At 41.9% G+C, this 25,942-nt stretch overlaps 1 protein-coding gene across 2 annotated transcripts in view; it reads left to right on the forward strand.

The window, feature by feature from the left end:
• KIAA0586 (KIAA0586 ortholog) overlaps nucleotides 1-25,942 on the forward strand; it is a 216,805-nt gene that overhangs the window by 25,533 nt on the left and 165,330 nt on the right. For both annotated transcript variants that reach the window (XM_077464465.1, XM_077464466.1), the window contains exons 7-14: nucleotides 960-1,104; nucleotides 2,309-2,437; nucleotides 4,219-4,339; nucleotides 12,956-13,079; nucleotides 14,428-14,466; nucleotides 18,320-18,540; nucleotides 20,542-20,614; nucleotides 24,073-24,330. In XM_077464465.1, coding sequence (XP_077320591.1) covers nucleotides 960-1,104; nucleotides 2,309-2,437; nucleotides 4,219-4,339; nucleotides 12,956-13,079; nucleotides 14,428-14,466; nucleotides 18,320-18,540; nucleotides 20,542-20,614; nucleotides 24,073-24,330 — 1,110 coding nt within the window. The remainder of the gene's footprint in view (nucleotides 1-959; nucleotides 1,105-2,308; nucleotides 2,438-4,218; nucleotides 4,340-12,955; nucleotides 13,080-14,427; nucleotides 14,467-18,319; nucleotides 18,541-20,541; nucleotides 20,615-24,072; nucleotides 24,331-25,942) is intronic.

The raw sequence follows: 25,942 nt of genomic DNA on the forward strand, positions 1-25,942 counted from the left end.
GACCTGGCACAAGCATTGCATTCCTTCTCTTTCAGACTGTCAGTTGCCGTGATTCCAGACTTTCCACTGCAAGATTTTGTGCTCGGAGTTCTTTTTATTCCATGACTGTGTTTATACATTTCCAGTGGGATAATATGATTTAAGTTTATATCTTCCACACTTAAAGTGGTGCATTGGGTTTTTAATGGGGCAGAGTTTTTAAAACATATTTTTTTTTACATTTTGCACTGACATATACTTTAGGAGGACAGCATCACAGAGTGCATTAGATTTCGATGTCTGTCATGCTGAGGATTATGGGAAGTTGATATGAGTTCAAGTAATTGCATCAAGGTAATTTTAAAACCTATTGTTGATGATTTGGTATCAAAGAGGAACTTCACTCACCCTGCTTTGATCTCCCACCCATCCCTGTGATGCCGGGCTTCCATCAAAAAGAATATTTGCCTGCTCAACTGATCAAGCATTGTGACGTGATCTGCTGATTGGTTGTCACTGTCTTCCATTAACTTGGAACACTCAAGTCATCGGGTGCCCGGCTGACTCTTATGGGTTCGGGCAACCAGGCTTCCAGTAACGTGAGCCTGCTCCAGCCACCTGCTCAGTGAATGGACTCTCGCAGCCTTTTAGGATATGTTAAGGGGGATAACCAAGGGCTCTAGAGGATTAGGACTTGTCATTCTCACCTAGTTGAGATTGGTAGTGAGGTGGTGGGGCCACAGGAAAAAAATAAAACAAACCCCCAAAAAGAAATAAACTGTTTAGATAGCAGAGGGAAAGGCAAAGGTAGGAACGTTTTTCAGGATGAAGGTCTACTTTAAAAATTTGATTAAAGGCATTTTTTATCATTTACCTGGTGTTTTGTTTAATAATTGCTGGTCTTCAGTTGATTGCAATGCATCAATTTTTTATTTATTTTTATCAGTCTAAAATGCATTTTAACTGTGCTCAATTATCAGTCCCACTTTATTAGAACTACAGTCAAGGCCAGTGCAAACCCTCCTGAACCTGCTCCTGTGTGTACTCATGTTTCCAGTGCAGTCCCTAAACCTCAATACCTCTACCACCCAATGAACACCGCGCCTCCCAGGAACAGCGTCAAAGGTCAGATGTCATACTTCTATTATTTAACGCTTTGATAAATTGGATTTTAGCAAGCGATACTGCACAGTTCTAGCACCTATTTCTTTCAATTGCCACTTGCTTGATGCTTCCATTATAAACATGACACTAAGGGTGGATTTACCTTGTTCCGTGTGCGTGCAGTGTGCGAGGTAAAGCGCACACACATGGATGTGAATGAGCCCTTCCCTTTCACACTAAACTGCAGTGCATAGATGAACAATGACATTCTTTAAACATAAAGAACAATAGGGATACATGGCATTCATTTTTGTGCAGTGAAAGACATGTGTTTTGTTGCATTAAATGGACACGTTAATAGGCCCAATCAGTGTTCTTGAAGGAATGAAAGTGGGCAGTTGTAAAAGAATCTCGTCCAATATGGCGGCTATAATTGCTGGTTACCTCCTGGTAATGCTAGTTTCCTGGCTATCTGGCTTCAGTTCTAAAGTGATGTCGCAGCTCCTGATCTGTATATTTGTACCACGCTAGGACTCAGAAAGCATTGGAGACAGAGGAGTTTATGCTAGTGTAATTTTCAGATAACACTTATCAAAGTCAAAGGTTCACGCTAGCCGACTCCAAAATTGTGTGATTTTCAGTGCAACTTTGGAGTCTGACTTTGTTACAACTTCAGCTCCTTTCACACTTGTGTGACTTTGGAATCCAACTTGTAGACCCCTGGTTGCAGGACATGGGAAATGCTATGCATCTCTATGAGAGCCATTTCAATTGACGCTACTGAAGTCTCTGTAACTTCAGAGAAGGTACCTGCACTACTTTGATCCAACTTTCACGGGACTTTAATGCCAGAGAGTGTAAAAGTCTTATCAAAGTTGTACTCCAAAGTGGCACTGAAAATCGTGCAACTTTAGAGTTGGCTAGTGTGAAAGGAGCCTCGCACTCTCTGGCACAGAAGCCATGTCAAAGTAGCACCTTTTTCTGAAGTAGCAGTGACTTCAGTAGTGTCAATTGGAATGGCTCTCATAGAGATGCATGACATTTGACATGTCCTGCAACTTTGTGTCTCAAAGTCGGATCCTAAGTTGCAGGAAAAAAATAAATAAACATAAAATTAACATTTTATAGAAAATAAAAATAAAAATGGGACCACGTTATTCTATTATATTTTTTTAATATTGTTTTTGCTTTCATTCCATTAAAGCTGCTGTCTCCTTTGTTGCAGAGACCAGTGATTCCCGAAAGTCGCCCTTAGAGACTCCAGCTCCCCGCAAGTTTGCCCCACAGCCAATATCTATGGATGTACAGCCTCCACCAAAAGCCGTACTGGGGAAGGAAAATGTCACAAATTCAGGTGAGATTCTTGGTATTTTACATGGCAAAAGCGCAAGTTCTCTTCATGGTGCACACGTTACAAAATACTTGTTGATTCAAGCCGTTTGCGCTGAAATAGAGCAACCTCCGTGGTTAAGCCTGCTTGAGGAAAATGTAAACGACCAGACTAGCACACAAGGCCTCCATTGAAAATCAATACCAGGAATCGGGGGACAAAATAGTTTCCCGCTGGTACAGGGTTCCGTACTTACTCAAAAAGATGAGTAATACAATCTTGGATAAATGCTGGAGGTGCAATTCAGAATTAGGAACCATGGGTCATATCCTCTGGGCATGCCCAGCATTGGGGTCATTCTGGGAGGGGGTGACGGCGCTGATAAAGAGCATAACCCCCCCCCCCCCTACCTTTCTCCCCCTGCCCTTCCCAAATAGATTTCTCCTCCACCCTTCTTTCTTTCTTCAACTTGCTCCCTCTTCTTCTTATGCTCAGGGGAACAGGTGGTCCTGTAGACCCAGCCACATACCATAGACCTTGGGACACGCGTAAGGATGGGTAACTATGAGATGGGTTCTCATGGACCCCGTAGACCCCCCTGTCTAATATTTACTCAAACCACAGATATGATAGATGTAATATTTTTTTAAATTATTCGGCAGAGTTTATTGTGTCTAGAGATGTACTGTTCACTATCTTTAATGTATGGCCACTATGTTTGTACTGATAAAATGTAACATCTGGATGTATTGTACAGTTGACTGCCATGAACAAATAAAGGAATTAAAAAAAACAACAAAAAAAAAAAAACGACCAGAATAGATTTTTCCCAAGAATTATTGTTTACTCTGAGACAATCCAAAGTTTCTATTGTTGGTGGACATCTTTAGGAGGAACTGTGTAGCATCCAGGTTCATGAAAACAATCGGCTTACACTTACAATATAAGCATGCATATTTTTATGCTAATATGATTTGTGTTCAAGACCTAGCAGGGGCGGCCCGTGGATTGTGGGAACACTACCGCTGTCCCCCTAATCCCTGCCGTCCCCTCCTGATCCATGCGCCTGGCCCCTTTCAGGATGCCGGACTCCTATAGCAGTGTGGGCGGGGGCGTTTTTATTTTTTATTTTTTTTAAGCACCCGGCTTCAAAAAAGGGTGGGCTCGGGGGGCGCAGAGTGTGACCATAACGAATTTAAATTTTTGCTTTTTTTTTTTTTTTTTTACTCCTCAGTGCCTCCCCGCCAATTGGGAGGCAGGTCAGTGAGACCTTTTTCCTGATTGGCCAAAGCGCCGTGAACATACATGCAGTGCCTGATAAAAGTTCTCCTGAGGAAGCCATCATTATGGCGAAACATGTAGAGATCCAATCGGTTGCATCTGTTCCATGTATTGTATAGTTATTTCTGTCCAAAAATGTTTTTTTTTTTTTTTTTTTTTTTTTAAAGGTTTTTAATAAAAAACACATAAATATATTAAAAATGTTTTTTTTTTTTTTTTTTTTTTGGCACCATTAAATTTCCATATCTTGGTTTTTCTTCCCTTTTTTTTTCTTTTTATTTATTTTTTATTTTTTTTGTTTATGTACATTTCTTGTATGATTGCTCCTGTTGTCCTGTGCTGTCATATAGTTCAGCTCATGGCTAAAAGTTTATATTTTTCATATTTACCATATGTCCATAGGCTGCATGTGCTTATGGGTATTTTTAGTAAATTTATCAGCTTGTACTGAAAGACTGTCCTGCTTTTTTTAGTTTGGAGTTCCTATTTTATGGACCAAAAACTTTAAATTATTTTTTCTCCAGGTAAAATTCACTTCTTGCAGCAGATTCTTGGACACGATGGCACCCCCTTGTCAAAATCATCATACACAACTCACAATCCCTTAAACCTCTCAAAGATTGACAGCCAGCCATTTAATAGCAGGTAATCAGATTTCTACTGCATCATACATTAAATTTGTGTTTTATAGGGGGACGTTTGCTGCCGTGTACTGTCGATATCCCTCTTATAAATTGTGACTGATTTAGCTCAGAAATGCTTTGAAAAACATATTTTTTCCTCTCTGTGAATATGCTGATTCCTTCCTCACACTGCAGTGCTTTATGCAAGTATTAGGAATTAGAAGTGTTATGTTGGCCATATCAATATAGATTTTTTTTTTTTTCCCCCTTCGTCTACAGCTAACATTCTTGCATCCATGCTGCACACCGAAAATGGAGGAATCTCCCATTGCAGCTTTAGTATTCTGGCTCTGCCAGCTGCCAATATACCCAAACAGTGCCTGCATCTGAATAAATGCGAGTGCGGTTCTGCCAACAGTTTTCCACTGGGCTCCTTTCATTATTCAGCCAAGGTGGTAGGCAGTACCATGACAGTTGCAGATCAAACAGAAGCAGCTATTGCTTGGCTATAAAGCAGGACTAGTGTAATGGGAGATTATTCCTGCGCTACCGTGTATAGGGAAAAGATAGGAAAAAAAGAACTGCTGCAAACACCAAGTGTGGGTCAAAACCGTACCCACTGGGGAGTGTAATATATTGAAGAATGGTGCTGCACTGTTCTAAGAGGTATCAGAAAATTATATAGTTATATCAAGATAAATTTGACAAGATAGTATAGTGTTCTCAGCAAAATGTAGCGCTAAAGGTAGCAGTACAGATGCAATAGGAAAGTAAGTTGCTACAGACAGCAGTACCGGTATAAAACCAGTAGGTGCAAAGTGCAATGGGTTTATATCTAATAAGAAAGATAAAATATGTGGGAATAAGTGGAAAATTAAAAAGACAATAAATACAGTGCAAAAGTGGTTGATCAATAGCTAAAAGCACCTTCACATTCCAATTTCAAGTATATCGTGGCATCCAAACATATCAAAGTGCAATATACAAATCTGTGCAAAAAATGCAAATGCAGAAAAATATAGTACATAAACAATAGGTGCAAAGTCTGTAATAAAGTGCAAAGTGAGTGATATCACTATATAGTAAACAATGTAGGGCCAGCAATAAACAGTATACATAAAATACACCAAAAAAGTGCACAATTCGCGATAAAGTGCAAATAAGAAACTTTTTTTGTGCTAAGTGAGACTGGCCTGTGCAAAAATGCAAACAAACATGCAAAAAATATAAAACAATAAATGGTTCTGGTAATAAGCTAAGTCTGGTCCATGCAAGTCCTGTAATGTGCAAAAAAAATGCAATTGCAACAAGGATAATAGTTAGTTCAAAATCCTCTACACATGAATAAGCATTCAAATGTGCAAAATATTCCAATGTGTAGGTATTTCAATGTGCGGCTATTCAGATGTGCAGGTATTCAAAATGTGCAGGTATCAAACATAAGTGTTTCTCCTCTTCGTGTGGATACACACTAATAAGTAGTGGTCTCTTGCGGTAAAGAGGCAATCGCGTATAAAAGAAAACTGGCAGTATCAGCTTCTTCTCCCCATGTCCCTGGATCTAAATGGATATTATGTATCTGGACGCAAGTGGATTCTCCTTTAGTCTTTGTCTCTCAGCAGAAGCAGGAGTAAATGAAAGAGAGGCGGTGCCGTATAGTGTAGTATTTTTAAAACCAATATGCGTAGTTATTAAACAGTATACAGGGTACTCGCATAAAACAAATGAAAACACTTATCTCCTACGAGCGCCAAGCTCGTTTTGCCTATGTCAGTATGAAGCGAGCTATACCACCCCTACGCGTGACGTCAGAATCACGCAACTTCATCAGAGTCCCTACGTGTGATGTCACGATTCCCTGATGAAGTCACGTGATCATGGTGTCGCGTAGGGACACGAGATAGGCGCTTCATACTGACGTAGGCAAAACAAGCTCGGCGATCGTAGGAGATAAGTGTTGTTTTCATTTGTTTTATGTGAGTACTCTGTATACTATTTAATAGATACACATATTGGTTTTACTACACTATACAGCACCCCTCTCTTTCATTTACTCGTGCTTCTGCTGAGAGGCAAAGACTAAAGGATAATCCACTTGGGTCCAGATACATAATATCCATTTCGATCCATTTAGATCCAGAGACATGGGGAGAAGAAGCTGATACTGTCATGATACTGTGATACTGTGTTCTTTTTTATATGCGGTTACCTCTTTACCGCAAGAGGCTACTACTTATTAGTGTGTATCCACACGAAGAGGAGAAACACTTTTATGTTTGATATCTGCACATTGGAATACCTGCACTTTGGAATATTTTGCACATTTGAATGCTTATTCATGTGTAGAGGATTTTGAACTAATAGACTATTATCCTTGTTGCAATTGCATTTTTTTTTGCACATTGCAGGACTTGCATGGACCAGACTTGGCTCATTACCAGCACCATTTATTGTGTTATATTTTTTGCACTTTCGTTTGCATTTTTGCACAGGCCAGTCTCACTTGGCACAAAGAGGTTTCTTATTTGCACTTAATCGCTAATTTGTGTACTTTTTTGGTGTATTACGTGTATACTGTTTATTACTGGCTGTCCATTGTTTATTATATAGTGATATCACTCACTTTGCACTTTATTGCAGACTTTGCACCTATTGTTTATGCACTATATTTTTCTGCATTTGCATTTTTTGTACAGATTTGTATATTGCGCCTTGCACTTTGATATGTTTGAATGCCATGATATACTTTGAAATTGGAATGTGAAGGTGCTATTAGATTAGAATCTTTAATTTCCACAGCCCTACTATAAAGGATAGGAGACTTTAAGGCTGTCGGCAGATCATCCTCTACAAATTCAGCAGTGCCTAAGAATAGGGACCAACTGAGCATGTGCAGAGCAGGGTGAGACAGTGTATTACTGTTGAACAGTATAGGCACTTATTTTTTAATTGTTTTACATGACTATACCTGCAAAGTGGGCCAGCCTGACGTGGTCTAGCAGGATTAAATTTTCTGACTAAAATTGCACTTTCGGGACATCGTCAGCTTCACAGCTGACAGCCTCCTAGCAACCAGTGGTGCTGACTGTGTGAGCAGTCAAATGGTGAAGCTGAAGCATTAGTTCCCCATCAGGTCCACTCTATCCTTGTGAATGACAAAAGACAGTGGGTAGATTGTATAGCCATTAGCAGGCTGTCTATTGGCTATGGAACTGCCTGCTGCCAACCAAAAGGGAGAGGGGGCCTGATGGGTAACTAGTGCCTGTGAATCCCCATCAGGCTTTGCCCATCCAGCCCTCTGCTGCTGTTCTGTCTGTGACAGCTGCAGTGGCAGAAAGAACCTCAGCTGCACTGAGGATGGTGTGTCTGCATGGACACTCTGGTCTCCGTGTGCGTCCGCCTATAGTGCATGCCCAGATTCATGTACCTGTTTACAATAGGTAGATGATTGTTTGATCCGCACCATCATTTTGGCATGTCAGAATTCTAAAAAATTTGATATGAATTGATTTATGTCTTTTCACTTGGTTTTTCATTTATTTTTCATTTTCATTTATTCATTTGATTTTTCATTTATTTTAATTTTAAAACTAAAAATAGAAGATTTAGACAAAACACAAAAGACAGTAACGCTGATATATCGATACAAATGTACATACTGATTCCCAGTAGCATCTACCCTGGGGGGGGGATGGTCTAGGCAAGTTACTTGCGTTTAGTTCTTTAACCACTTGCTTACTGGGCACTTAAACCCCCCTCCTGCCCAGACCAATTTTCAGCTTTCAGCGCTGTAGTACTTTGAATGACAATTGCGCGGGCATACAACTCTGTACCTAAATGAAATTTTTATCATTTTTTTTTCCCACAAATAGAGCTTTCTTTTGGTGGTATTTAATTACAGCTGGGAGTTTTATTTTTTGCTAAACAAACAAAAAAAGATGCAAAATAAAAATCATGTTTAATAATTTGTTATAAAATTTTGCAAACAGGTCATTTTTCTCCTTCATTGAAATGCGCTGATGAGGCGGCACTGATTAGGCTGCACTGGTGGGCACTGATTAGGCTGCACTGGTGGGCAAGTGCACTGATAGGCTGCACTGATGGGCACAGATAAGGTGGCACGGATGGGTGGCACTAAGGGGCACTGATGGGTACCACTGATAGATGGGACTGATGGGCACTGATGGGTGGCTCTGATGGGCGGCACTGATGGGCACTGGTAGATGACACTGATGGGCACGGATATGTGGCACTGGGGTGCAGCACCGCTGTTGAGGCAGATTGTGGGCACTGATGGGTGGCACTGATGGGTGGCACTATGGGCACGGCTGGGTGGCACTGACGGGGGGCACTTATTTATTAATGAGGTGGCACTGGCAGGGGGCAGGTGGGCACTGGCAGGGCTGGCCGTGATCGGCTCTTTTTTTTTTTTTCTCCTCGCGCTATCAGCGCGAGGAGGAATAATAGCCGATTGCCAGCTCCGTTGTATCACATGATCAGCTGTCATTGGCTGACAGCTGATCAGGTGGTAAGGGGTCGAGATCGACCCCTTGCTCGGATCCGTGATCAGGCGAGTCTCATAGACTCGCCGATTGGAGCGCGCCGCCCCCCTCAGGGGCGCGCAGGCCACTCGTGCACGGGACGACGTCAATAGACGTCGTCCCGGCAAAGGAGGTCCGCGCTGTAGCCGTCATTTGGCTATAGCGCGGATCTCTAGTGGTTAATATTGGCCTTTTTCTCACCTGTAAGAAGATATAACATTATGTTTTGAATGTACGACGGAAGGAATACATGGTGCAGTCTGTGTACTAGTACATATTCTGTTTTCTATATGATGATGTATAACATTGTACTATGTTGTATTATAAGTCCTTTTACCTTTACTGCTTTGACACTATGGATCTTGACTTTTAAGTAAATAAAAGATTTGAAATCCCAGTATCATGATATAAGCTGTCTCTGTATCACTGCCACTTCTCCTACTCCTTCCTACAAATGTAATTTATTTAACCCTTGTTTCCCATTGACAAGGTGTTCAAAGTTATACATGGAAGTAATTCTGTGACTTTAGTATCCATAACAACCCGGGGCTATGATCCGCTTTACTTTAGTGAGTTAACAAGAGAGGCGAGTAGCTGGCAGCACTCCAAGCCCGTTTCACAGGAAAAGCACAGAGTTATTGGCATGGTTTAAAGTTGTCTGGACTGCTTACTGTTTATAGTGTCTGCTTGGATCGCCTTGTGCCGGCTTCCAACTGGATTGCATCCAAGACCCAGGCTGGAGCTAGAAGAGGCCATTCTTTGTTATCAGATACCATGCCATGTACAGTATTCCTTCTATACATATCAAGTATTCTAGGTGGCTTTGTTGGAGCAGGTGTGGAGATTAGCTGCTGGCATGCAGAGATGTGATTTTTGTCCATTTTTACTTCCTCTTGATATGTATGTTTATGTGGGCAGTTATTTAATTTGTATATGATATGGTATGTATAGTGTGAAATGGAGTGTGAGCGCCATAGTTTTGCATGCATTCTGATCTTTAACACCCCGATTGGAAATTTTTGCATATCATATCCGGTATATATTAAAAGTGATTGGCGCTGATGTGGTTTGGGTTTCTGCTGCTGTTTCCAGTAAGCGCAGACCAGAGCCCAGATTGCAGTGATCAGTCCTGATCGGCTGCTCACAAAACCAACGCGTCTCAGCCCTGATCATCTTCTTATAGGGCTTGTTAGTCTCAGTTCTTTCCTTTTTGGTATAATAAGATTCCGTTTTACTGCTGATGGATTCAGCTACCATAAATAAATGTGTCAGTAAAGTACATGTGCCTTCTCTCATACCCGACCCCTGCCTGAGGTTTTCACGGCAACACTGACTGGTCCCCAGCACCCACTCGATGGAGCCAACATCAACGCACACATTTTACTAACCTTGGACAAGTTAATGGAAAGTGTCGATAGTTTGTGGGACACAAGAGTTCATAATCCAAATAAGGAAATACAGACCAACACACCCTGATCTTATAATGAACAAAATGACTGGTGACAAAAAAGATATCAAACAGACAACTGTGAAACTGATCTTCTTGATTTAAAAAGCAATTCTGGATGTTCAACATTCTTGAGTGAAGCATTAGCCAAAAGTTTTTTTTTTTTTTTGTTTTTCCTGTCCCCTTTTCAAATGAAAATCGAATTAAAGCAACTGAAGCCATGAGTTTTAAATTATGGATAGATTGGGGAAATATTAAGCCCCGTACACACAGGCTGAATGTTGGGAGACATCAGGCAGCTTCTGTCGGACGACCATGCTGGAAAACCAGCAGCTGACCCATTCCTGATCAGCACTCTTAGCCAATGGTGGAGAGAGCACAAATCTGAGTGTTCTGGCGGGGGTCTTTCCTTCTGTCAGAATACAACAGCACAGCGGGGGAGATCTCTGTACTAACTTTAGATAGTTAATACAGTGGCTCAGACTGGAGCTGACAGTTTAATTAATATATATATATATATATATATATATATATATATATATATATATATATATATATATATATACCAGGCTTTAGAACATGTGTCTGAATTTTATTGCTGCCTGGTTATCAATTGGGGATTTTTTTTTTTTTCCTTTTCCTTCCTGTCCAGTGACCCCAGGACAAAAATATATATAAAAGATAGATGAAGACAGCAAGGAACCCTGCCACTAGAATGTTAATTAAAAACCATTAATGCATGTTTATAGACAATAACATATATGAGGACTTTCCAATGGAGCATCCCAATTTGTACAACACAAGAACTTTTTGGTACAACCTAGGAAACAAATGATCATTAAAATCCATTAATAGAAGTCGTATTTATTGAAAAATCATTGTAAAATACATGTTTGATGCTAAATTTTAATATATATTTTCTATGCGACTGGGTCAGAGCAACTCCAGAACTGTAGCTCCTGTGGGGTGTTCCTGGTCTACAGTGGTCAGGACCTACCAAAAGTAGTCCAATAAAGGGAAAACTGGCAAACCAGTGCTATTGTCATGGGCGGCCAAGACTCATTGATGCATGTGGGGAGCAAAGGCTGGCCTGTGTAGTCTGATCCAATAGAAGAACTAATATAGCTCAGACTTCTGAAAAAGTTAATGCTGGTTCTGATAGAATGGTGTCAGAACACACAGTGCATCACAGTTTGTTGCATATGGAGCCACATAGCCAAAAAGGTGTCCACAGCCAAAGGCATCTTCAATGGGCATGTGAGCATCAGAACTGGACCACTGAGCAGTGGAAGAAGGTGTATTTGTGGCCTCCAAATTCTCTAGATCTCAATCCAGTCGAGCATCTGAGGCATATGCTGGAAAAACAGGTTTGTTCCATGAAGGCTCACAACTTGCTAGACTAAAGGGATCTGCTACTGACAGCTTAAGCCAGCCATAGATGGTTAGAATCTTGCCCAGTTTAGCTGTGACCGGCTGAGATTAAAACCATCTATGGGCAAACTGATTGTACCCAAGTGTATCCATTAATTGACTTGCGGTCAACCAGCATGTCGATTTTTGGCATGCAATTATTGCCACCATGTTCCCCATGCCCCCTGCCGAGAGAATACAATGGCTCCACTGGAGGGATTCCCTCATCAACACTGATGGTGTTGATGAGGGAAGCAAACCATTTTTCTTTCCTGCAACCCATTGCAGGAAAGTAAATCATATCATCTATGGCCTGTCTTAGTGCCAGATACCACAGCATACCTTCAGAGGTCTAGTGGATTTCATGCCTCTACAGGTCAGGGCTGTTTTGGTGACAAAAGGGGGACCTATTCCAATATTGATTGGGTGGTCAGAATGTAAAGGGTGATCGCTGTGTGACTATCTATCTGGCTATTTATCTACCATAGTCAAGCATGTTGGTAAAAGTGGGCATGTTGGGTCCCCTACTCAGCTCTGCTCTCAGCACATACTTTATGCCACACAGTGATGATGTCACTGCTACCTTTTACAAGTTATTAGCTGATATCCTCTGTGGCTATTGAGGAATATATTAAAATAAACATTTCTGTCTCCAGAGCTCGGCTTATAGTGGCCTTTTGTGGTCTGGGACCCATGAAGAAGGGTATATGATAGGGGATTAATTACTATTCACTGATTAAAATTATGGTGAATGAACCTGTAAGCGCCCTGACCCTTAGCACTTAAGGTCCACAAGCACTCAGTACCATATTCCTGTATAAGCTGCATGTCCATGTATTCCCTGGGCTGGTGGAAGAAATGGGGCATGAAAGGTCTAATAAACTTTTGATACAATGAACTTTTGTCTCTATAAAGCATACCTGTCACTCAATACTATAGCATAGGGGGCTTTACAGCAATATTTATAGGTTAAAATTTAACTTAATTTAATGAGATCATTAGAAAGTTCCTCCTTCCCACGTGTGCACAGGCACAGGCACACGCACACGCACACGCACACACACACACGCGCGCGTGCGCATTTTCATGCAGTTAGGACACACTTATGTATATAAATGTCTATTGCACAACACATCCTTGATCTTCAAGCACTATAAAAAGACAATAATTGAAAATTATATAATACGGTTCATTTTAAATTTGCTCTTTTCTCCTAGTAATGCCGATGTTTCTATTCCAGCTTTTTCCAGAGGGATGGTGTTGCTACAAGAACCAATGTCCCCTCTAGCACTGCAGTCCAGAAAGCTGATGATGTGTTGCAGGACCTGAATACACTAAAGCAGGAGATGCAGAAACTGGTAAAGGTGAGGTAGTGCAGGTCCATCTTCCAGTAGTGCTACTCTTTTGTTTGAGTGATTTGCCTAAGTAATCCAGACGAAAGTCAAAACCAAACACTCTTTCCCCCTCCCTCTCCCCCAAAAAAAGGGATTGATTTACTAAAACTGAGGAGTGCCAATCTGGTGCAGCTGAGCATGGTGGCCAATCAGCTTGTATCTTCAGCTTGTTCAATTAAGCTTTGACCAAAATACCTGGAAGCTTTAATTGTAGAGCTGCACCAGATTTTGCATTCTCCCAGTTTTTGTAAATCGACCCCCCCCCCCCCCCCCCCAAAGTGTCCAAAAGTTGAATAATATCCTTATACTTCAGAAATAATTCATTCACATGCACTACCCTAAAAACTATTTTTCATCAAACTTTTTTACAGTGTTTTACTTCCTCCTTGTAACCTCCTCCGTTGGCTCCCAAACCTCTTTCGCTTTCTCTTCTGTTTGTTTGGAGTAGGCTGTGTATGCTAATTGCAGTCATTTGCACTGCTCCATGCACACTACAAATCCCATAGTCCATCTCCAGAGTGAGCAAAAGAGTGTGGCTACATTCTTAAAGTGGTTGTAAACACAAAGGTCTTTTATCTTAATGCATTCTATACAATAAGCCTTCTGTGTGTAGCACCTTTACCTGAGGTTCCTCTCTGTCCAGCAATGTCCACAAGTGTCTCAGCTGTTCGAGGTTCTCCCTCCTGATTGGCTGAGACACAGCAGAAGGCGCCATTGGCTGCCGCTGCTGTCAATCAAAGTCAGCTAGCAAATCAAGGTAATAGAGGGGACAGGGCCGTGTCTGAATGGACAAGCAGAGCAGTGACTCAGCTTGGTTGCCCCCATGTCAAGCTGCTTGCTATGGGGGCACTGAACAGGAGGGAGGGGCCAGGATTGCAGAAGAGGGACCTGAGAAGAGGAAGATCTGGGCTGCTCTATGCAAATCCACTGCAACAGAGCAGGTAAGTATAACATGTATGTTTGGTTTTTTTTTTTTGTAGGAAAAACAAACTAGACTTTACAATCACTTTGAATACAGTGACCGTGGAGAGCAAACGTAGCCACCCTTTAACAGGAAGTTGGATCACAGCAGCAAATTGAAGGAATTTGGAGGAAGCTGATAGTAATAGAATTTAATTTTTGAGTTTACAATATAATGTAAATATTCATTCACAGATGTATATTTTTTTAAATAGTGTTTAGTGTCAGTTTTGAATTTTGGTGTCATTATATAATAGTGTTCACTAACTAAAAAAAAGTGTCTTTTTAATCTGTAAAGGCAACCTCTTCTTCTTTTTTTTTTTTTTCTTGCCACTTAATTTTTTTTTTGTTTATTAAGGATGCAAAGCAATGGACATCGCAAGCTGAAGATTTGAAGGTATGTCTGTTCATTTTCATAATTTTTATCATACAGTACAGGACACAGAAGTTGTTTCTTAGACCATTATATTGGGTTATACTGTATGATGCTACCTTCGGGTGATTGGCAAAAGCTTCTCTGGGTCTGTCTGCCTAGTGTCCCCATATAACCCAGCCCACTCCGTGAGGCTGTGTCTGCATCCTTCCAGGAATTTTTTTCCTTGACCTTTTATTGTCTACGTGCCAAGGTCCCTTCTTAATACCCTCCTTTAGCACAATATTCTTGTCCATGCTTTAGCCCAGTGATGGCAAACCTTGGCACTCCAGATGTTTTAGAACTACATTTCCCATGATGCTCTCCTACACTGCAGAGTGCCAGAGCATCATGGGAAATGTAGTTCCAAAACATCAGGGGTGCCAAGATTCGCCATCACTGCTTTAGCCAAACTACCAATTTTTATTTTCCTTGTCAGTGCTATTCAGCTTGACCCACATGAGTCTGTTTGTTTTTTTTTTCTTCTCTTATACGGGCTGTCTGAGACTGCATGGGGGTACTTTTATTGCTGTCAGGCCCTGCTACTCCATCTTTCCCTGGCATGTCTTCCCTACCCTTTTCACAGATGCAGATAGCCAACTTGCAAGTTTTTGGGCTAGGGTGACTATCCTGCCTTCTCTTCCTTATGTCTTTACCCTGGTAGCGGGCTACTTCATTACTTATTTTTGTTTTTTCTAGGCTCTTTTCACATTTTAATGATGCATTCTGCACTAAAATAGGGGAAGAACACACAGAGCACGTAGAGTGCTATTCAGTCCTAATTGCCCCCCAAGCACAGTTAGTTGCAGCGCTACAAAAGCCCCAAAAACGTGTGCTGAAAAAACAAGTGGCGCTCCACACCTGAAAAGGTTTGGGAGCATCTTTGGGGAATCTATTCACACACAGGGCAGCCCATTCAAGTGAGTATCGAGCAGAAGAAAAATGAGCAGGAATGAACATCCCTTACATCTTCTTTTATGCAGGTAAATTTCCACCTGTTTGTAGTTTCTGGTAAGAGGGAACTTTTCTACTCGTTCTTCATTCTATGCACCCTTTTGCCTTGTCATGCTTTTACAGTATGACAATTCATATCCTGTAAATCCTGGTCGACTTTGTAATTCCTTTTCATATCTCCGGAGACCTTGTACCTCCTGTGAAACTTTCAGCTGAAGACGGTTCTTCGTTGTCACCTGCTGGGACTCCTGCAGGACTTTGTTTCCTAGCCTCTCTGGTTTAAAGGGTTACCCTTTTCATGGCAGGATCAGTATGAAAAAATAGAGGAAAAAATTGCCTGGGGAAAAAAAGAAAATTAGTACAACCACCACATTTAATAACTAGGGAAAGACCAATTATTTTATGTGCTTGGTTTAGAACATCTGTGGAATTTGACTATTGTTAAAGCATATGTAAACCCAACCATTCATATTCCTGATGTGTCTGCTGTACCATGTACTTGTATGAAAAAGTATCTTGTTCTCTTGGTATTGTTACCTTAGTGTGAAATTTCTGGTGTTACTGCCAGTCCCTCTGCTTTCTTATTAAAAACTGACAACACTAAGCAGGAGAACACACTGTGGTCAGTTCTCTAACTATGCTGGAAACTCAGCTTACGCTCCTCCAATGATCAGACTTGTCCTGACACACCCACTCAGCACAGCTTTTCACAGGTCAGTGTGCTGCTGTTTCTCCTCTCCTTGCTCTTATGTAGCTGAGTACAGAGGCAATCTGATCACTTATAAAAAGGGGAAAAAGGTATTTATAATGGGTTATTTTTTTTATCTTTACACAAATATTTTGCTTTTTATTTTAAACTGAATGAGTGGATTTACATGGTGAGGGCTTACATATACTTTAAAGGGATTGTAAAGAGAATTTGTTAATAAAAAACAAAACAAAAAAAAAACACTTTATACTTACCTCCACTGTGCAGCTCGTTTTGCAGAGTGGCCCCGAACCTGCTTTTCTGGGGTCCCTCGGCGGCTGTCTCTGCTTCCTCCCGCAGGTGCTTCTCACGTTCATGCGCGCTCCCTCGCATGGTGAGAAGCATCTGCGGGCGTGCTCCCATGATACAGCCGGCGGCTATAGCCACTCGCTGTATCACACGGCCCCGCTCCCTGGCGCTCCGTGTCAGTGGATGTGATTGACAGCAGCGCGAGCCAATGGCTGCGCTGCTTTCCATCCATCCACTCCAGCCAATCAGTGGCCAGGCTGAACGGTGGAAAGGACATCGGGGGACGAGCGCGGGATTTTCGAGGGGTGAGGTAAGTAAAACGGGGGGGCTGGGGGCGCAGGCACTGTCAGATGTTTTTTCACCTTAATGCATAGAATGCATTAAGGTGAAAAAACATTTACCTTTACAACCCCTTTAAGGTAAACAGTATACACTACAGGGATTTTAGCAAACTTTTTGCAGAATTTGACCTTTTTATTAGAGCATTCTGTGAGTATGGTAATTTTACCGTATATACTCGAGTATAGGCCGACCCGAATATAAGCCGAGGCCCCCAATTTACCCCCAAAAAAACTGGCAAACTTATTGACTCGTGTATAAGCCGAGGGTGAGACATGCCTGTCCATCCCTGTGTGTGTGTCCGTCCCTGTGTGTCCGTCCATCCCTGTGTGTCCGTCCATCCCTGTGTGTGTGTGTGTCCATCCATCCATCCATCCCTGTGTGTGTGTGTGTCCATCCATCCATCCATCCCTGTGTGTGTGTGTGTCCATCCATCCATCCATCCCTGTGTGTGTGTGTCTCCATCCATCCATCCATCCATCCATCCATCCCTGTGTGTGTGTGTCTCCATCCATCCATCCATCCCTGTGTGTGTGTGTCTCCATCCATCCATCCATCCCTGTGTGTGTGTGTCTCCATCCATCCATCCATCCCTGTGTGTGTGTGTCTCCATCCATCCATCCATCCCTGTGTGTGTGTGTCTCCATCCATCCATCCCTGTGTGTGTGTGTGTGTGTGTGTGTGTGTGTCCAGCCTACCTGTGTCCCGAGCCTGTGTCCCGAGCCTCCGTCCCGTGCCTTGCCTCCGTCCCGTGCCGTGCCTTGCCTCCTTGCCTCCGTCCCGTGTCGTGCCTTGCCTCCGTCCCGTGCCGTGCCTTGCCTTGCCTCCGTCCCGTGCCTTGCCAGGATCGGCGCCTCGGCGGCCATTCTAAAATTCAAAAGCCGCGCCTCCGCCTTCGCCTGTGATAGGCGGAACACTGAATTTCCCAGCAGCCTGTGTTCCGCCTATCACGGACATCGTCTCATCCTCGTACTACGGACGAGGATGAGACGATGTCCGTGATAGGCGGAACACAGGCTGCTGGGAAATTCAGTGTTCCGCCTATCACAGGCGGAGGCGCGGCTTTCGAATTGTAGTATGTCCGCCGTCTGTCTGCTCGATACGCTGATCGAGCAGTCAGACGGCGATGACTCGAGTATAAGCCGAGGGGGGCACTTTCAGCCTCAAAAAAGAGGCTGAAAATCTCGGCTTATACTCGAGTATATACGGTATGTTCTTTTTGTAATTTTTATGACTTCCCCTTACTCCCACAAACCTTGGTGATGTGGGGAGATTTGTATTGCACTGTCATTTTACTTCTTGCATCATGGGAGGAACCAGAAACCGCTTTTATATATGTAGTCTTTGGTGTTCTGTCTGTATTTTATCATTTCTTCTTGTAGACGGTAATAGGAAAATGTTGTGAAAAATTAAACAAGGGAAATCTGCTGTCTTTAAATGATGCTCTCCAATGCTTAATAGTCTGTACAAGCGATCCACATACTGGGTTTTACATTTTTTAACCATGATGAAAAATATATGTAATTCCAACATCTCTTTTGTCTTTAGCCAAGAGTATCGTCCATCATGACCTCTGCACCTGTATTTGCACCACATTCCTTTCCTCAATTGGCTGTGAATCTTCCAAAGTCAAGGTTTGAGGATGCAAAGCGCATCTTGAGAGAAGTGCAGAATAGGAAGAAAATATTTGAAGACAACTTGGAAGCCATTAACCGGGCAAGGGATGGCACTGCTTGGCACTCCCTCATCAGTGCTTTGACCACAGATGGGTAATATTTACATTATTCTTAATTATGCACTTTTTTTTTTTTTTTTTATACCGTGCTTCAGCTTTGCATAAAGTGGCTGGCTTAGAACCATGTTTGATTTTTATTGCTGCCTTCAATGCCCCATACACACGGTCGGAAATTCAGACGGAAAAAGTTTGAGAGCTGGATCTAAAATTTTCCGACAACAAAATCCGATCGGACTTTTTCTGATCGTATGTAGAGAATTCCGACGGACAAAATGCCACGCATGCTCATAATAAATTATGAGACGAAAGCTATTGGCTACTGGCCTCTTTATTGTCCCGTCGCGTGATTTACGCCACCTCGTTCTGAGCGATTGGATTTTCCGACAACTTTGTCCAACTGTGTGTATGCAACGCAAGTTTCGGCCAAAATGCATCGGAAAAAATCCAATGGATTTTGTGGTCGGAATGTCCAACCGTGTGTACAGGGCAGAAGGGATTTCTACTCGGACAGCACAAGAGACAAAAAGTGAGGATACATCTCCCCATTGGGAACATAGATGGAAACGCAAACCTTATTGAGTTTCTAACTAATTCCCTTAACAAATGTTTGGGTTGGAGCTCCATTTTAACAAACAGATTTCAGTGTACTGGATATTGTAGACAGCATAGGGCATCTATTGCTTGTAAGAGGGCTGCAGAAGACCCTTGGAAGGTCAGTAACAGAAGATGAAAAATGATTTTGCTTAAAATTGGTATATAGCCTTTAAAAGGGTATACGGATATAATTAGCAGGAGTTAAGTTATAGATTCTCGTCAGGTTTTCATTGCTGTCCAATCGAACAAAATGTGACCACATAATGTATAATTTAGCATTTTAATAAACTTTATTAATCAAGATAGACCAAAGAACTCCACCTGGATCCTCCCACTCAAATGCATTTCAGATCCTTAATGGGCTTAATCAGCGAGCTCTATGACACTGGCATCATCACCCGGATCTCATAGGACATTGGTCAAAGTTTGTAAGCAGTATCTGTTATTTATTCATGTGTAAGTTTTTATTGCTGTTCACAAGGGTGGTAAAACTGATGATCCAGGTGTGTTCTTACTACTGCTATCCTCCCTCTTGATTGGCTACTGAAAGCCTAATGTGCAGTCAAGAGTGATTGTGCACATGCTGCAGCCATGATGCTTTGTTTCATGGCCACAGCAAACCTAAAGCTGATCTCCAGGTTTCCTGTCACTTTAAATAGTAAGTTTGGATCAAGCTGGTCCAAACGAACGATTTTCTTCACTAACTGCTGCTGCAACTCTCGGCACTGTATGTAGCTTCAGCTTCATACAGTACACAGTGCTGGGTTCTGGCTGCGAGACAGGGATCTACTGTCCCACACCCGGAACAAAACCGAGTCGGGCTGAGCAATGCTCAGCCATTTAAAGGAAGCTTTCTATGAACGAATACGAAGCTTCCTTTGACTAGCTGAGGCAGAGAGGCGGGCTGGTGATGACATTACGATCTCCGACTCCACTGCTTTTTGAAAAGCAATCCACTGCGGATCCTTTGCTTAATTTTAAGAGGAGTGGTAGAGGCATACCGCCAGTGTGACCCTAGCGATATTGACTAGCTCTGTTTTGTCTGGGTGACTATTGACAGTCACTGGGACTGAAATTTGGTTGGTAAGAAACTTTCTCCAGAGCAGTGGGTAGATTGGAAACTTTTCAAAGGGGTGCTTGTTCCATTAACAACTGTATTTTGAAGGCATTACCTTCACTTTGGAGAGATTTGGATCTACTTCCTGTAGCGCCTTTGGGACAGGGATTGAGCCCCGGCTCATGCTGGAACTTTTTCTGTGCGTTATCCACACTGCATAGGAATCGCACTGCTTTTATGAAGTCTGCTGCGGGTGTCATTTAAAAGTTAATGACACCCCCAAAAGCAGGTCGCAAAACGTAGCTGGTCGGCAAGTGGTTAAAGGAAAAAATGTGAAAAGACATATATGTAATCTAACTTGTCACTTATAACTTCTTTTTTCAGTGATATTTCAGAGAAAATGCGAATTCAGAGAACTGTGGATTGTTGGATTAGTAAAATGGATTCTGAAATTCAGGTCAGTAATATACAGAACAATTAAGAATCATAGAAATAGTATCTCATAGCTCCCAACTGTCCCTGATTTCAAGGGACTGTCCCTGATTTTGAGCAATGTCCCTCTGTCCTTCTTTCCCCCCTTCATTTGTCCCTCATTTTGGTCTGATCTATAAAGTTGTATATAAAATGCACCTTTTATCCTCCAAAAGTGATTCCCAGTGCCAATATAAAGGAATAGTAGTGGTAAAAAAAAAGCACTTGTGGATTTCATTAACTTTTTTTTTTTTTATTGGTTTATTCTCCTTTTTAAGGGGGTGTGACAAGGGTGTGTGTCCTATGTCTACATACATTTGCTCAAAATGTTGGGAGGTATGGTATCTGTTCACAAAAAAAGTGCTTTCACTCATTGTATAGGGGTCTCAACTGTGGCCCCCTCACATCACCTAATGGTTAGTATAGGTAATGCTAGAAAGGATTGTCAGAGACTGCAGATGTGCTAGAAAAAAATATTGGTAGGAAACTGTGGGCATGTTATAGGATTCACTTGAGACTGCAGACATGCTGCAGAAAACAGGGAGAGATTGGAAACATATTGCATGAGGCTTGTAGAGATTTGTACCATTTCTCCTTTACAAATCAATGCTCCCACTAACACTGCAGACTTTTAGGGTCCAAGAGCCAAGCAAAACATAGGGTCACAGGTTGGGCTACAGGGTTGTACACTATCATTGATGACAGAGTTGTTCTTATGTTAGACCAATTTTCTTGAATAAATACATTTTTCCATTGGTCCATGTTACTTGATGCTTTATACACTTAATATGTTTCACTTTTTATATCATTTTGGCAATGAGCGGTGTGGGAAACTTTGGGAAAACTGTCATATTTGTAAAAAAAAAAAAGCTAAAATAATATTTGTTCTTTCTTTCATCAATAATATAGCATTTATAATACAAGGACTGGCATTATAAATCCCTGGTGCCCAACCTGCGGCTCTTTGGCACTTTCTGTGCTAGTCTCGGGTGGGCCCCTGCAGACAGTAATCTATGTTTCCCCATTGTCATGTAATAGTAGTGATTTCTAGCAGTCTCAATGCGTTCACATTCTTTGGGGTTGATTTTCTAATGCCGCGTGCACACGTAGCCGACTATTTGGCGGACTTAGTCTGGCGGACTGTCCGAACGAGCTACCTGCGCACACACGGTACTTTTGCGGCGGACTAAGTACGACGTACTAAGTCCACTGTACTTTTGAAATGAACGGGCGAATAGGCTGTTCACTTTGCAAGTGCAGTGGCACTCTGCAAGGTAATTATCCCCAGAGCTTTGTGAATGAGGTGAAGCTCTGCTGACTTCTATCACTGAATCATGTGCAAGCAAAAAATGTATGTGTGTATTTTACATTTTCTTGCACGTGATTGGGTAATCTTTGCAAATGGTCACTACATTCACTAAGCTCTGGGGAAAATTCCCTTGCAGAGTGCAACTTCACTTGTAAAGTGAAGAGTGTTTTTGCCTTTAGTAAATAAACTCCTAAATTTCCACAAGCTTCTCCCCAGTCTTCAACAAATCCTATAGCATATTCACAGTCTCGCCATTTGTTGTAATAGTCGGGTAGACTTTGACCATCTCCTATTGCATGTCTCCAATGCATTACTCCTAACGCACACGTTCCTGCGCAAACGGCTGTATCTTAGATTGGGTGCTGAAATGACCAATGGCTGAAACCGAATGAAATCATGAGAAGGAAATGTCACCAGCACACCAGGATCTCCAAAATTGGGTCCAAAACTTTAATCGCATAGTATAAAAAAAAAAAATAGAAGCGGCGTTTCGGTGACACGCAGGACCCCTTCATCAGGTATGTTTTTATGATACTATGCGATCAACTCACTTGATAGAGGACTCCAGGTGTGGTCCCTGGCATCACCAAAGGGCCCCACACCTTTAGTGAATGTATTGCTAAAGAAAGCTGTTGGAGGTGACAGACATGCAATAGTGAGAATGAAGTGTCACCAGCACACCAGGATCTCCAAAATTGGGTCCAAAATCACATAGTATCAAAAAAATAAGTAGAAGCGATGTTTCGGAGCCAGGCAGGACCCCTTCATCAGGCATATTTTTTGTGATACTATGCGATTTAAAGTTTTGGACCCAATTTTGGAGATCCTGGTGTGCTGATGACACTTCCGTCTCACTATTGCATGTCTTTCACCTCCAACAGCTTTCTTTAGCAATACATTCACTAAATATTAGGTGTGGCCCTTTGGTGATGCCAGGGACTACACCTGGAGTCCTCTATCAAGGAAGTTGACCATCAATGCTCTAATGGGCATTCTAGAATTGTCCTAGAACCGTTTTAATCATCCTTTTTTTAAAGGATAAGTTCACCTTTAAAAAACAAAATTTTAAAAATTCACATCTTTTTACAGGTTAAAAAAAATGTGCATTATAAATTTTTATATACTAGGAGCCTGCAAAGCGATGCACCCAGGATCAGCAGATCACTAGTGCCATGCAGGAGGACTCCTGCATTCTTGTCAGGTTATCTGTCTGCTTGTACTTGGTATGAGCAGGCAGTTACACACTGACAGGAAGAGATAATGAACTACCGCAAGTGCTCAACAGCGCCCCTGTAGTTCATTTAGCACTACAAGCTGACAGCCCAAAGGCTTATTGGTACTTGTAGTTTCCTATTCGCAGAACTCTGTGAATGCGTGACATGGGCGGACGGAAAAGATGCCCATGACAACTACTGTTGTAAAGCGCTGTGCAAACTGTTGGCGCTATATAAATCCTGTATAATAATAATAAAATGACAGCAAGCACCCGGAGAAGATGCTCACTTGCTTTCACTAGAAGCAGCAGATCGGTGAGATTCTACAGGAATGGGAACATGTTACATGTTCCTAAAGATTAACTTATCCTTTAAAACTAAGCTCTAGGCAAATCTAAAAGGCACAGATGAAGGCAGCTGTGTATTCATTAATGTGTCAATAAATGTATTTTTAATTGCAAGCAATGTTTGACTTGGTATCAGCCTTTTTTGCTGGGTCTGTACTGCAAACCTCAGTCTGGGAAAAGGGAGATACATCACAGGGAGCCAGTAAGTTGTGCTGCAGTGTTAAAAAGGGACATGCTGATATGAGAAGAGAGGAGACTGACAAAGACAAGGAGTTCATAATTCTGCTGTTTCTCCCGCTCTCCTATAAGTGATACTTAACTGCAGCGGAGAAACTCAGATCTGCTCCATCAGACAGGGCTGTGCTGTGTGGCTCTTTGCACTAGATTGACAAACCTACAAATGCTTTGGCAGGTAAAAAATCTCCCATACAGTATATGTATTCCACTTATGTGTTGAGCTGTGTGCCTGCAGTTCAGCTGTAGGATTTATCAAGTTGTTTGTGTGATCTTATGTATTCAGTTATTAGTTATAAAGGATGTTTAGCCAGAAAAGTCAACAGACTTTGTTCTTCAGGATAAACTGGCAAGCGAGGATATTCGGAAAAAGAAACCTGAAGACCGAATCCAGGAGCCTTCACTTAGACGGAATGCAGGAAGCGGCAAAGACCTAAAGAATAATAGAGATCGGGAGATCAAAGGCCCAGCAAGAAATGCACTAAGAAGTACAAAGCCCTCAGCTGGGGTCTCAGCCAAGGTTCAGCCAAAACTTGGTGCTGGGAAGCTCACAGGACAGCAGAGCAGAGCTTCTCTGAACAAAGGTGGAAAGTCGAAGGTGAGGTCCATTGGGGATTCACTACTACAGTGGTTCTTCTCCTGCAAACATCTGCTCTGCCTTCACCAGGTTTTCTTTCATAACACACAATACTTTAAAGTTCTTTGTCATTCCTTTTACAGTATATGGATATTGGTCTTAAAGCGGAGTTCCACCCACAAATTGATTTAAAATAAAAAAAAATTATATATGTTACTATCATATGATGTTGTTTTTGCGTTGGTTTGTATGGTAAATCGCGCTGCTTTACTTACTGTTTAATTTAAAATCTCACCTTATATTCCTTAAGCTCAGACATTTCCATCTTGCTTGTCGGCAGGTGAAGCCCACAAGCATAAACTTCCAGGATTCGGTACTGCTGAATAACCAGCATGCACTGCCCGTTCTCGCGCATGCGCAGTAGGCTCGATTCTAGCCCTCGGCGCTGCCCACTGACTCCTGGGAAATGACACACATCTCCCAGGAGCACTAGCGAACAGTCGCTGAGGGAAATAACATCAGGTGCCGCGGAGGGGAAGGGGGCAGATTACAAGGGACCCCATAGCAACAGCCCTGAACAAGTATGTAAAAAAAAAATATATATATTTTTTTTCGAATATTGTTTCTGATGCTTTTTGCAGTTGATTAATTTAAAGTTGATTTTGTGGGTGGAACTCCGCTTTAAGAAGGTAAAGGCTTTGCTAATTGTAATTACTCAGTTGCTCTTGTCAATGAACATTCTTTCTTAAAAGCTTTAGAAAGCGTACTTGTTTCATGACTCACAGTGACACCCAGTGGTAAAAAAGGGTAATTCAGTGTAATTGTTCCTCACTAAGGCTAGGTGAACACTTGCAGTTGAGCCAGGTTTTACCACCCCCCTCAACTGCTCCCCCAAAGCTGTAAAGGCATTAAATAGCAGTGTATCCCTCCTGTCGCATTTGGTGAGCGGTACTACATGCCGTACGCTACCCATTTGGCTGAGGTCATTGGCAAAGCTCGCTCAACAACCAAGGCACCAGATCCAAACACTAGGTCCCCTGGGGAATTCCACATGCATTTAAAAATCATATTGATCTATTTTTTTAAGCTAATCTCATTCAAAAACCTAAAAAGATACCGTATCATGTTTATGGTTTTTTTTTTAATACAACTCCATATTCAACAAAGTAAATATGAATGAACCTGAGATTCCATTTTATTTCTAATTTCTGCATGATAGTTCTTTATAACCTAGATCCTGTATGGTGAAAATGACTGCAAAATACATTAGAATTAGGTAAACACTGCCCTAGCATAACACATGGGCCATCCATCATCGCTAATCCATCCAACACTTCAACACAGAAGACCCCCACAGTGCTGGAGATGTTTGGATAAAGCCTGAGCCGTTAGAGACCTGCAGCAGGTAGCCAGTAAATCATTGTCAGCAGTATTACATGGGGAGATCTATGGGGCCCTAGTGCTGATGTATCATCAGAGTCGATTATGTGCACTGTTAACCCCGTTATGTGTCACATTACCTACTCTGTCTCTAGATCTACCCTTTTCACAGCAGAGATTCCTCCTTTTAGAGTTAAAAGGACACTTCTTTTTAAATGCGTCACCATAAGCTGAAATATATATATATATATAT

The sequence above is a fragment of the Lithobates pipiens genome, unplaced genomic scaffold, assembly GCF_037356315.1.
Source record: "Lithobates pipiens isolate NorthernLeopardFrog02 unplaced genomic scaffold, aLitPip1_a1.2 Scaffold_30, whole genome shotgun sequence".
NCBI classification, from domain to species: domain Eukaryota; kingdom Metazoa; phylum Chordata; class Amphibia; order Anura; family Ranidae; genus Lithobates; species Lithobates pipiens.